The sequence below is a fragment of the Conger conger genome, chromosome 7 (assembly GCF_963514075.1).
Source record: "Conger conger chromosome 7, fConCon1.1, whole genome shotgun sequence".
Lineage (NCBI taxonomy): Eukaryota > Metazoa > Chordata > Actinopteri > Anguilliformes > Congridae > Conger > Conger conger.
In genome coordinates, this window is record NC_083766.1 from 4,734,361 (window position 1) to 4,747,312 (window position 12,952).

Below are 12,952 nucleotides of genomic sequence, written 5' to 3' on the forward strand. Positions count from 1 at the left end.
GGAGAATGGTAGTTATAATGCATGTTTAGCCTTGTTGTGGCCTTATTCTGTCATATGCTTTGTGGCGCCAGTGATCGGTCCTCTGATTAGGATGGCATGGGGGAGGATACAGCAAAGACAGGTTTGCCTGCTTGGACGCCTAGAGAGTGTCTGGAGAGAGAGAGAGAGAGAGAGAGAGAGAGAGAGAGAGAGAGAGAGAGAGAGAGAGAGAGAGAGAGAGAGAGAGAGAGAGAGAGAGAGAGAGAGAGAGAGAGAGAGAGAGAGTGAGAGAGAGAGAGAGAGAGAGAGAGAGAGAGAGAGAGAGAGAGATTTGGATATGAGGAGAATATTCTTCATCACCATCATTGTTACAGGAAACCAGTACTGTTGCATTACTCTTGGTGTGAGCCAACTGTCTGTTGGTTTTACTACTGTAGAACTGCTTCACCCAGTTATTTTATAAATATTGGAGAATGGTAGTTATAATGCATGTTTAGCTTTGTTGTAGCCTTATTCAAACTATATTTCAATAGCAGGACAATTGCAATATAACTTTAGTGTTATGCCACTGTTTTCCCCGCTATTGTGTTGTATCAGGTATCTAATCCTCTCTTGACCATTAGAAGTCTGAAATTACCTATTGTACCTTTAAATGAAAGCTGCCATTTCCCCCAAAACAATTGTTTCACATTATTGGAATGTCCGGTTTAATACTTTGTGCAAACACCTGTTATGCCAGGGGGAACAGAGGAACCAAAAGCAGAAAAATGGCAGGTTTAATTTCAAAAGGGGCAGACAGAGCGGAGTCAAAAAAACAGGCCAGTGTCAAAAATCAGACAAACATATTAGTGCGTTAGTATAATTAGTACTGTACAAAGCTGTCCCTACAATATTTACCCAGAAGGCTGTGCGCTACCTTCAGCATGCTGCTAGGAGGCATAATTCTTTTCTTCATTCTGCTTGTACCTCCAGGTCAGACTTTCACCATCTTCCCCCTGATCTTAAGAACAATGTCCAGGCCCCATAATCCTCCACTTTATTTGACTCACACAAGTCTTTGCACTTTGTTTGCAGGTCTGACCCCCCTGGCCATTTCAATGGAAATGATAGGGAAATTTTTCATGGCCAGTGCAACTTCCTTGGTGTATTCTTACACGGGAGAGCTGTACCCAACCGGAATCAGAAACACTGCTGTGGGGATCTGCAGCATGGCCTCTCGATTGGCTAGCTCCATCGCTCCATACTTTATCCACCTGGGTAAGGGAATACAGGAACGTTTGGCATTTACACTTCTATTGCATGGAAAATAATGCTCGACCAGATTCGTTCACCATGAGTATACTGCTAATTTACATTTACATTTTTGTCATTTGGAAGACGCTTTCAATCCACAGTGATTTACAAGTGCATAGGTTCTTCCACAAGTTAAAAGCATCAAATCTATAACTAGTAGGGTGTAGGGAGCAATAAAATATTGAATGTAAAGTGGTGCAGTCCCCTTAGCAGCCTGGAATACCAACACTAGCGCCTTGAAGCGGATGCATGCGGCAATAGGAAGCCAGTGGAGGCCAATATTGGGCGACATGAGCCGACCTGGGCTGACTGCTGGTACATCTGGAGCGAGGGTGAGGCGGTTATCAAGGTCACCCCAAGATTGTTGGCCACATGGGAGGAGGATACTACAAAGTCCACAACAATTAGTGAGAGGTTGATTGTCGGAGAGGACTTAGCAGGGATGTAGAGAAGCTCAGTTTTGGCAAGGTTAAGCTTCAGATGGTGAAATAATCTACGCGGAGATATCAGCCTAGCAGGCAGAGATCTGAGTGGTGACCTGGGTATTGGGGGGGAAGGAAAGAAAGAGTTGAATGTCATCGGCGTAAGAATGGTAAGAAAAGCCATGGGAAGAGGTAACAGAACCAAGAGACATGGTGTATAGAGAGATGAGGAGTGGACCAAGAACTGAGCCCTGCGGGACTCCAGTTTGTAGGGGGTGGGGGTCAGAGACTCTCCAAGTCACCTGGTAGGAACGACCAGAGAGGTTGGAGGAAAACCATGCCAGTGCAGATCCTGTGACACCCATCCCAGTCAGCGATGAGAGCAGAATCCTATGGTTGACTGTATCGAAGGCGGCAGACAGGTCAAGGAAGATGAGGACAGAGGAGAGGGATTTGGCTTTAGCAGAGTGGAGTGCCTCAGTGACCGCGAGCAGGGTGGAGTGGAGTGGCCACTCTTGAAGCCGGACTGTTTGGGATCGTGGAGATTGTTCTGGAGAAGATAAATGGACAGTTGGGAGCAGACCGCCCTTTCCAGAGTTTTAGCGAGAAAGCGAAGAAGAGAGACAGGCCGGTCGTTGTTCAGAGCAGAGGGGTCAAGAGTAGGTTTTTTGAGCAGGGGGGTGACTCTGGCTCTCTTCATGGAAGAAGGCATGGTGCCGGAAGAGAAGGCCGGTGTTGATTAGGGAGGAGAGAAAAGGGACAATGTCATTCGAGATGAATTGTAGAAGGGGAGAAGGGATGGGGTCAAGAGGACAGGTGGTTGGGCGGTGGGATGTACTATATTATATACAGTAAAAACAGTATATAATATAAAAATGATTATATAAATAAAAGACTGAGGTGAATCTTATTGGTGATCTGCATACCAGGACCCCCTGGCAGCTCACACAGCTACCTGTTTTCACCCTTCAGGTTCATATAACAAGAATTTGCCTTACATTGTGATGGGAAGCCTCACCATTATATCCGGGATCAGCGCTCTCTTTCTGCCAGAGAGCTTTGGGCTCCCCCTTCCGGAGACCATGGATCAGATGCCAAGGATAAAGAGGTGAGCCACTTCATGCTAGTACTGATGATGGTGGGTGGTAATGATGGTGGTGAAAGTGATTAATGTGATAATCACAGGGCTGGAGATTCCTGCGATAATCATGGTGGTTGTGATTTGTGGGATAATTATGGTGATGATGTATTGCTTGTGATTGTATTGCTGATCATGTTATAATATCATGGTGACAAGATTGTGATGCTGCTGGTGATAATGATGATAGATACTGTGACAATGCTACAATGCTAGTAGCAGTAGTAACCACAATGCTGCTATGATAATGATGGCAATTATGCTAATTGTGTTCATGATAATAATATGCTTGCTTTTGCATATTTCGCAACAGGATAAAATGGCAGTGTCTATCCAGTGAACAGAAAAATCAAGAAAAAAAAGGCAGGACTCATTCAGGAAAAACCCTAGTGGAGACATGGATGTAGTCACCAGATGTAACTTTCCATGACAAATGACATTCCACAATAGGTTTTGATGTATTTCGGCAAATAAAGAGTGTAGGATTTTTAATTGTAGGTGTGCCAACTTTAAAAATATAAAATTTAAGTATGGTTGTCTGGGAGAAAGTTCTTGATTGCAGGACAGTGAATGAAAAGTGGAGCAGGTTCAAAATGGTTATACTGGATGTGCAGTGTAAATTCATTCCAATGGTGCGGAGTAAGCTATACAAAAGAGTTTTCCAAAAAAAGTATAAACCGTATAAGATAAAAAGGATAGTACTGAGAGTAATTAGGCTGAGTATTGTAATCTGTGTGCTGTAATATGTATCCTTTATTTAACCAGGGAAGTCTAATTGAGATTAACATCTCTTTTTCAAGTGAGCCCTGGCCAAGAAGGCAGCATACATATAGTTTGTGACGGAGCCGCACTGTCACTGAATGCGGGCAGCACGCGCACACACACACATACACACACACACACACACCACACATTCCCCGTTCCCTCCCGGTCTCACAAAGTAGTTAATTAAACCCCAATATCATTCCCTCTTTTCTCCGCCGTTTCAGTAGCGCGACCAAGGGTGCACACTTGGCAGTGCTATGTTCAGTTACGCATACATTCACACAAACACAAGCGACTTACTGTTTGTTGAAGGCATATGCGTGAACCGGCTCCCTCTCCATGAGCTTGGTTGGCGAAACAGAGGCGTAACTTTTCCGATTGTTTAAATAGTCTCTTTACGCGCGCTCTCATGATCACGTGATCTGTACAATTATGCTTATTTTTGTGTAACGTTAATTTGCACGGTAAATAACGTATTTTGATTTAAGGGAACTGTTTAGGAGGATATAGTTGATCCTTGTTTAAAATTCATTTTGGCTTGATAAATGGTAGAAGCTTTATTCTGTGGGGAAATTAGGTAATTGTTTTCTAAGGAATAATTAAGCCTAGTGGGAGGGGCTATATGTTTAAAAGCGGCTGCTGTTCCCATATAAGGGGAGTCTTGACTCAGTTACTGAGAAGGTAACATCGTTTAAATTGTTGGCTTTACGTGTGAGTTACTGAAGAACTCAAGTGGGTAAATGTCCTTTTTCCTTTGGAAACCCTTTTGTATATAGAGTGTTTTGTTTTCTGTGTTTTTCCATCTTTTTGAACTTTTTCTTTGTAAATATTCACACTGTGTTGTATTGGAGGCCGGCATAAATAAATCTCACTAAACCGAGGTTTTCTGAGTACGCCTGAGTTTGTCGATTTTTGGGGAGTTCCCAAGAGAACTGTCACGTTTCAGGTCTGTCTCACCATGTTTTATGTTTATTCATGTTGTCTTAGTCACGTAGTGTCTTATCATGTATTATGTTAGTCTAGGTTCGTCATGTTGTTTAGTTATGTTTCGTTACGATTTATTTTCTTGTCATGTCTAGTTATGTTTCGTACGATTATATTACCTTGTTTTGTTGAGTGGTTATCGTCTTAGTTTCGTTTTGTGTCATGTTTTGATTTATGTTTATTGTTACGTTAACTGGTCGTTGTTTATGCACACACTTTTACATGTCTTTCCGCAAACCTTGCGTTCCGCCTTTTCTCTCTCTCTCTTTCTGTCATTCACTCCCTAATTGTTTCCTATTGTCTATTTACTAAAACTACTAACGCTAGATCAGGATTGGGTAGAAACTAACAGACTAATCATGTGTTCATCTTACCTTAAGTTTCTCGTGCATGTCATTTACTAATTTACTAATGCTAGGGCAGGATATGTTTATTACTAACGATTACTAATCTCCTTGTTAAACTTGTCATCCATCGCACCTGTTTTCCATTTCCTTGCTACGCTCTAACTAATTGTCTACACCTGTCTACACCCGCATTTATAGCCCAGTCGCGCTACTGTTCACTGCGAAATTGTCTGCCTCTAGTTTTACTACGCAACTCTTGAGCATTATTTTCTGATTGATTCACGTTAAGATCCAAGCCTGTTTTACCGACCGTCGTTATTGATTTCTGTTTCGTTGACCATTGTTTGTTTTTGACCACGTCCTCGCCTACCGTCTTTGTACTTTTGCCTCGCTGATTGTTTTATGGTTTCGACTTCCGCATTGCCCTCGACTACGACTCTGCCTGCCGTCCGCCTGTACATCTGCCCCGCTGACAGCTCTCCTGCTACCGGACCTCCCTGCACGTTTACCGCCTCTTCCCTCGGCACCGTGCTGTTTTTGTTTGTTTATTATTTGTTTGGCTGGATCTACGTGTATGGACATTGCTTGTTTTGACTACGCTCCTGGGATTCGTCCCGAATAAAGCCCTGACGGGACTTTATCTATCCTTTGTTTCTGAGTCGTCCATTTTGGGTCCAACCCCCACGCACCCGTCTCAAGAACCCCGCCACATATGGTGTCAGAAGTGGGATGGCTACTCGGAGGAAGCTAACCCGCCGTCCAGGACAGCGCACAGGACTTCATTCTCAGGGGCAAGAGAACTATGAGGGGGGGGCAACCACCAAGCCAGACGTGGAGTGGGAGACTGCGGCTTCCTCATCCAAGGAGTCTGAGAAGGGGGCCAGGGGCTGGATGCACCCAGCAGCTCCGACAGCCGCAAGGTCGACAGGTGGACCAGATGGAGAGCTACTGGCATTGATGAGGGACTTCATGGCAGGACAGCAATGGAGAGAGGAGAACCTGTTGGCAGAGATCCGAGGCCTAAGGGTTGCTAAACCACGGACTGACCAGTTGCCTCGGCCTGCCACCCAGCCCCATCGAGATGGTGACCAAGTACAGCCTGCTCCGAACCTGCACATCGCAGCCACCCCAAGCACGCTGACGGCAAGCAGTCCCAGACTTAACCCCAGACTTAACCTGCCAACACCAGCACCCCAGCGTGGGCGCCAGGAGACACCAGCAGAGGCATCCGATCACCACTTTCCAGACCTGGACAACAGCCCAGACCAGCCAAGGTCAGAGTGGAGGCATTATAACGAACCAAAAATGCCACAATATCAGAGGGGTGAGGACATTGAAAACTATTTATTACGTTTCGAGCGCATTGCCAAAATGTGGAAATGGCCGGAGAGCAAGTGGGCATGCAGACTCGTTCCACTGCTGGCAGGGAAGGCATTGGAGGCCTACACTGCAATGGATGAGGACAGAGCACACCACTATACTGACCTGAAGGCGGCGCTGTTGGCGAAATTTGACATCTCTCCAGAGACCTACCGGCTGCAGTTCAGATCAACGAATGTACCACCGGGCGAGAGCCCCACCGAGACCTACCACCGCCTGAAGGGCCTCTACCGACGCTGGATTCGGCCAGGGCAGCACACCAAGGAGGAGGTTGGGGAGGCCATCATCTTGGAGCAGCTACTCCGGGTACTTCCTTTTGAGGTGAGGATCTGGGTGAAGGAGCATGAGCCAGCAGAGGGACTTACAGCTGCCAAGCTGGTTCTGCAGTACCTCAACGCTCGGAGAGGAGGACCAGCTACACATTTCACCAGTGCAGCACGCCGACCAACACCCCAGCCCAGGCCTGCAAGGAGAGAGGAGTGTCCAGGTAACATCAGTACTGCCCCAAACCAACAAACATCTGGTAAGGACTTTGTCTGTTTTTACTGTCAGCAGCCAGGCCAGCTTCTGTGTGTCCCATACGTAAAGCTATGGTCACAGGAGCTTGCTATGCACCCCGGCCAAAGGGGGGGCCCTCTGGGGATAAGGATGTACGAGTTCAGCGCTATAAAACTGTGGTGGTTAATGGACAGCAGGTTACTGCTCTGTTGGACACTGGTAGCTTCATGTCTTTGGTTAAATCTAGTCTGGTGCCAGTGAGCAGTGTTGATTATAGCAGACAAGCTGACATTTTGTGTGTTCATGGGGATAAGCATCCTTATCCAAAAGCCGACTTAACGGTTACTGTGGATGAACAACCTTACCTGTTGACTGTTGGGGTGGTAGAAAACCTGCCTGTGGATGCCATCCTGGGATGGGACTTACCGGTACTCATGCACTTACTGCAGGAAAAAGAACTGCCAGTGGAAACTGACTCTGGGGAGGATGGGGAGGAAAATGTGATTGTTTCTTGTCCTGTAATTACTCGAGCCCAGGCGAAAGCTGGTGTCCAACCACTCCCAGACCTTGACAGTAGTCTGTGTGAGGGTGGCACTAAGGGGCCAAGAAAATCCCGCCGCCAACGCCGCTTTGAGAAACAGCTATGGCCAACAGAACCTGAAGGAAAGAGTTTGCTGTCCAATAAAATGTGGGAAGTACCTGAGAATATGTCTGTACTGCAGAGGGGAGACGATACTTTGAAACCTTTGTTTGCTAAGGTGGTAGAAAAGACAAATGGGAAGGGGATAGGAAAGGCAAGGTTTATTGTTGATAATGATGTATTGTATACAGTGGAGGATGACCACAGATGCCTTGTAATCCCTGCTAGCTGTAGACCACTTCTCATGCACCTGGCACACACACTTCCATGGGCCGGACATCTTGGCCGCCACAAAACCTTCTTCGCATTAGTTCACGCCTATATTGGCCCTCCATGTATACAGACATTCAGAAATATTGCACCACATGCCCCACATGTCAGAAAACATGCACTGCCCGCAAATCTGACCGAGCTCTTCTGCATCCACTGCCTGTTATCTCTACTCCATTCCGCAGGATTGCCATGGACATTGTAGGCCCTCTAGTGAAGAGCAGCGGTGGTCATCAGTACATTCTGGTCGTGTGTGACTATGCCACCCGTTTCTCAGAGGCCTTTCCCCTGCGCACCATCACCGCTCCCACTGTTCTGCGTGCTTTGGTTCAACTGTTCTCCAGAGTGGGGATACCAGACGAAATCCTCACGGACCAAGGGACCTACTTCAGCTCCAGGTTGATGCAGCTCTTCCATAAACAACTGGGCATCTCAGCAATCAAGACCACCCCATACCACCCACAGACTGACGGTCTGGTTGAAAGATTCAACCAGACACTGAAAAAGATGCTTCAGAAGTTTGTGGATGACACTGGCAAGGTCTGGGACCGCTGGTTGCCATTTCTACTCTTCGCCTACCGAGAAGTTCCCCAGGCCTCAACAGGTTTCTTCCCATTTGAGCTGCTATATGGCTGGGATGTACAGGGGCCATTGGATCTACTCCAAAAGGGCTGGGAGAGTCCTTCCACCACTCCAAGTGACAGAGGCGTGGTGCAGTTTGTGTTGGAGATGAGGGATCGGCTGGCAAGATACCAGGACGAGGCAGAGGTCAACCTGCGTGAGGCCCAGAAAAGCCAGAAGACCTGGTATGACAAACAGGCTCGGCACCGTGAGTTCCAGCCTGGCCAAAAAGTCTTGTTACTTCTCCCTTCTTCCAACAGCAAGCTCATGGCGAAATGGCAAGGACCCTACATCATCACCCGCAAGATGGGCCCAGTCACTTACGAGGTCCATCAACCTGAAAAGAAGAAACCAGTACAGACCTACCATGTGAACCTACTAAAAGAGTGGAAGGAGCGTCCGATCCAAGCACTGATGGTGAGGGAGGTGGACATGGAAGAGGAAGAGCACACTGGAAACCCTATCTAAAACTGCTACTCCTGTGCTGGCACATCTTGCACCAGAGCAAGCTGCACAGCTCCTCCAGGTTTTCCAGGAGGCTCGTTCCCTCTTTGCTGCCAGCCCAGGACAAACCACCCTTGTTGAGCATGTGGTTCGTCTAAAGGATGGACAACCAATCTGCCAACGTCCCTACCGTATCCCACAACAGCTGGTGGACAAGCTGCGGCAGGAGGTGGAGGAGATGTTGAAGCTCGGAGTGATTGAGCCTTCCAACTCAGAGTGGTGCAGTCCAGTGGTCATCGTCTTCAAGAAAGATGGTTCTCTCCGGATATGCATTGACTTCAGGAAGCTTAATGCCATCTCAGAGTTTGATGCCTACCCCATGCCAAGAATCGATGACTTATTGGAGAAGATCAAGTACATCACCACTCTTGATCTATGTAAAGGCTACTGGCAGGTGCCACTGGAGAAGTCTTGCCGGCCATACACGGCATTTCAAACACCAGCTGGACTTTTCCAGTTTACTGTGATGCCATTTGGACTGCATGGAGCGCCAGCCACCTTCCAGAGACTGATGGATGGGGTCCTCTAGGGTTGTGACAACTGCAGCGCAGCATACCTTGATGATGTGGTAATCTTCAGCAACACATGGGAGGAGCATGTCCAACAACTATCACTGGTCCTGGGAAGGATCCAGAAGGCTGGGTTGACACTCAACCCCTCCAAGTGTGAGTGGGCGCAGGAGGAGACACGATACCTGGGTTATCAACTGGGACGAGGAGAGGTGCGTCCACAAGTGGATAAGGTGGAAGCTATCCAGAACTGCCCTCGACCTCGCACTCACAGCACTGACCTGCAAGGACCAGAGGAACCCGGTGACCTGGTCAGACAACTGTGAAACAGCCTTCAGCACCTTGAAAGCCAACTTATGTTCTTCCCCTGTCCTCAAGAGTCCAGACTTCAAAAGAAGATTCCTGGTACAGGTGGACGCATCGGCAGTCGGCCTTGGAGCGGTCCAAAATACAAAATAATATATAAAGCACTGTACAACACCAATGCACACATTCACAGATAAAAGCACAGTACAACACCAATGCACTCATTCGCAGATAAAAGCACAGTACAACACCAATGCACACATTCACAGATAAAAGCACAGCATAACACCAGTGCACAAACTCACAGATAAAAGCAGCGGGGAAAAAAGAACAACAAACTTCCTTGCAGTAAGTGATGTAAAGCATGTGCATTCCATAGTCAACAGATATCCAATTTTGGATTTAATCCATTTCTATGAAATGGGCAGTTTCAGGTCATTTTGCAAAGAGTTCCAAGAGGATGGGGCAGCATTGCTCAAAGCATGATTACCAAAGTCTGTCCTTCAGTTGGGAACATTATACAAAACACATCTTAACCTATAACGTCCATTTCTTTGTTGGGTGTATAAAGTGCTTGGGTAGGTTGGCAGTTGCCCTAACCTGGCTTTATACACAAACATACATCAATGAGTCTGTCGTCTTACAGTCAAAGATGGCCGTCCTGCTAACTCATACAGTGTACAGTGGTGAGTGATGGATCTGGTGTTGGTGACAAATCTTAAAGCAGCATGGTAATGTCCATCCAGTGTATGCAGGTAAGACCCTGGGGCATTCATATACAAACTATCACCATAATCCAGGTAAAAGGCAAAAAAAGGCCACCATCGCACAGCGTTCTTTCAGCGCACTTATCCTTGGTTATGGGTATGCACTTTGCACTTTATTGTACGTCGCTCAGGATAAGAGCGTCTGTAAAATTCCATTAATATAATTTAATAATGTAATTTCTTCCGGCCACACCCCCCCGACACATCCACCAAACGGGAGCAAACATACCTCAAACATACCCACAGAGCGGACTTCCGTCTTGACTGTTGCACCGCTTTCGACTCCGAGCCTGCCTACCGTCCGTCTGCACTTCTGCCCCGCTGACAGCTTTCATGGTTACTGGACCTTTTGTATGGGCTACTGATTTCGAGACTGCCTTCTCCCTCGGTACTGTACTTTGGCTTTTGGCTGGATTAACTGTGTATGAACTTTGCTTGTTTTCGACAACGCTCATTGGACATTCCCTTAATAAAGCCCTGACGGGACTTTATCACATCTTTGGTGTCTGAGTCATGCATTTTGGGTCCTACCCCCGACGCACCCGTCTCATAACTGGTGTTATATGTGTGCCAGTCAACTGCTGGTTTGATCGTACCGTTTCATTCTTCATGAGGCTTTGCTTGTGTGGCAGGCACAATCTCCCCTAAGGTAGGAACTGCTTCATTCAGTTATTTTATTAATATTGCAGAATCGTAGTTATAACGTATGCTTACCTTGTTACCATGATTGTTTATTAACTATATTTCATTAGCAGGACAATTGCAATAACTTTAGTGTTACGCCACTGTTTTCCCCACTATTGTGTTGTATCAGGTATCTAATACCGCTCTGCTGATATATACTTCATGTGAAATTGTTTGTGTAGGTGTATTGGCAGCAGGTGTACTCAGATATGTCCACATATTGTACTAGTTCTATAACTGTCTATCTCAAAAAGGATTTATTGCGCACACGGTTGAAAAGGTTTTTATAGAATAGCAATGAACATCTAAACCAACCAACCAACCAAATCTGCATCACATTTCAAATGGATCTTTAATTCAAAAGCGGTTAACCAGAACCCCGTTAGCCAGTACAAGTACAGGTTGACTAGCAAGTCCAAATCCTGTAATTGCGCATGTCTGTATCCTACTGATATGTGAACGCGGAGATATCCCTAAACAGTCCGTCATATGACACATTATACCTTGTTGGAAAGATTTGTATATTTTTGTTAAGTATGTTGGGCCAGATAAGTAAGATTTAATCGCCAATCACTGCAAATAATCTCTAATTGTTGCCACAACAGTTTGACACGTATAAACTTTAATTTGAATTGGTTTCACGTAGCTGAAGATGGCGGGGCAACGTTTGATATCGCGACTGGTGAAGAAAACTGCATGATGAGGGCCCTGGCATGCTTTTAGCTTTCAATGAGAAGGTTGATGTATGAATAAGAAACGAATGAAAATCTAGAAGTAAAGTTTTATGATCAGTGTCTTGGTGGTCTCTTTAAGAAAAATAGTGAGATTTTGCAAAATAAACTCAACTTATTTATTAAATGCATTTTTAGTTGGGACAGGCTTGTATTCGAGGCAGGCCTTTATTTCTTATTAGGCTTCTGTTGTAGAAATGTATTCTTAGAAATAAAGTAAAAGGCTACACTTAAAGTGGGCCACCACTGTTCAACACTTCCTGTAACCGTTCAGAAACGCAACTTGACTAGCTAAACCATTAATGAAAGCCAAAACAGATGCGTCTTCATAAAATGCCAACTTGCCAGACACGCCTTCATGAACAATAACAAATTAGCGTAGATAACAGCAAGTTAAGGATCTTTTTGTTGTGAGACATGCGTTTCGTTTAGAGCAGCATACCGGTAGGCTATCAAAAGATTTTCGCTTTGGTTTGGGATTTAATTTACTTTTGGACTGTTTGATTCAATTGCTAAATGTTGGGACTGATGGGCACTGAAATCTGGGGGGTATTTGATGGTTCACTGTTAAGTTGTATGTAGTTGAAAGAGTGTCGGGATTTCCAACCGTCTGTTTATTGCGAGTCAAGGCTGCAGCTTTCATTCATTCATTGAACGTGCGCTGTGCTGTAAATACATGGAAACCTTATTGCGTAGCCAAGTAGCCTAAATTGAGTTAATTTAAAATTTTGCCTGATTTACTTTTTATTAAATTCGTAGGCTGGAATGCCTCGCGGCAACAATTGTGTTTAAATGTATACTGCTTGAGCTTTTGGCAAGCTACTCAGAAGGGGGCGGCAAGCGACTGGTAGCTTGAGAGCAACGTGTTGGAGACGCATGGTGTAGGACAACGACTTTTCATTGGCAACAGTATTAAACCAACCAACAATGAAAATATTAAGAAGAGCTCTTTCATTTCATTGAGTTAAATCGAAACAATGTCTTCTAGTGCTAATGGACTGATAGCCCTACTGGTAGGCAATATTACCCAGGCTTGTATTTGGGGGCCGGCCTTTATTTGTCCGAATCGACCACGCCCCCGGCTATTATCCGAGGCCCGGCTTCAAATAGAATC

At 45.8% G+C, this 12,952-nt stretch overlaps 2 protein-coding genes across 4 annotated transcripts in view; both read left to right on the plus strand.

The window, feature by feature from the left end:
• Window positions 1-12,952, plus strand: part of LOC133132102 (organic cation/carnitine transporter 2-like) — a 56,757-nt gene that overhangs the window by 24,472 nt on the left and 19,333 nt on the right. The window contains exon 1 of one of the 3 annotated variants that reach the window (XM_061247272.1): window positions 10,722-11,072. The exons of 1 other annotated variant lie outside the window; for it this stretch is intronic. The gene's annotated coding sequence lies outside the window, so the exon portion shown is untranslated. Of the gene's footprint in view, window positions 1-10,721; window positions 11,073-12,219; window positions 12,283-12,952 lie in introns of those variants that run through there. One more of the 3 variants, XM_061247274.1, reaches the window with a different exon arrangement.
• LOC133132109 (organic cation/carnitine transporter 2-like) lies at window positions 863-3,461 on the plus strand. Its single transcript, XM_061247282.1, has 4 exons — window positions 863-951; window positions 1,054-1,236; window positions 2,667-2,802; window positions 3,146-3,461. The coding sequence occupies exons 1-4, from the start codon at window positions 903-905 to the stop codon at window positions 3,237-3,239; spliced, it is 462 nt and encodes a 153-aa protein (XP_061103266.1). The 5' UTR covers window positions 863-902; the 3' UTR covers window positions 3,240-3,461.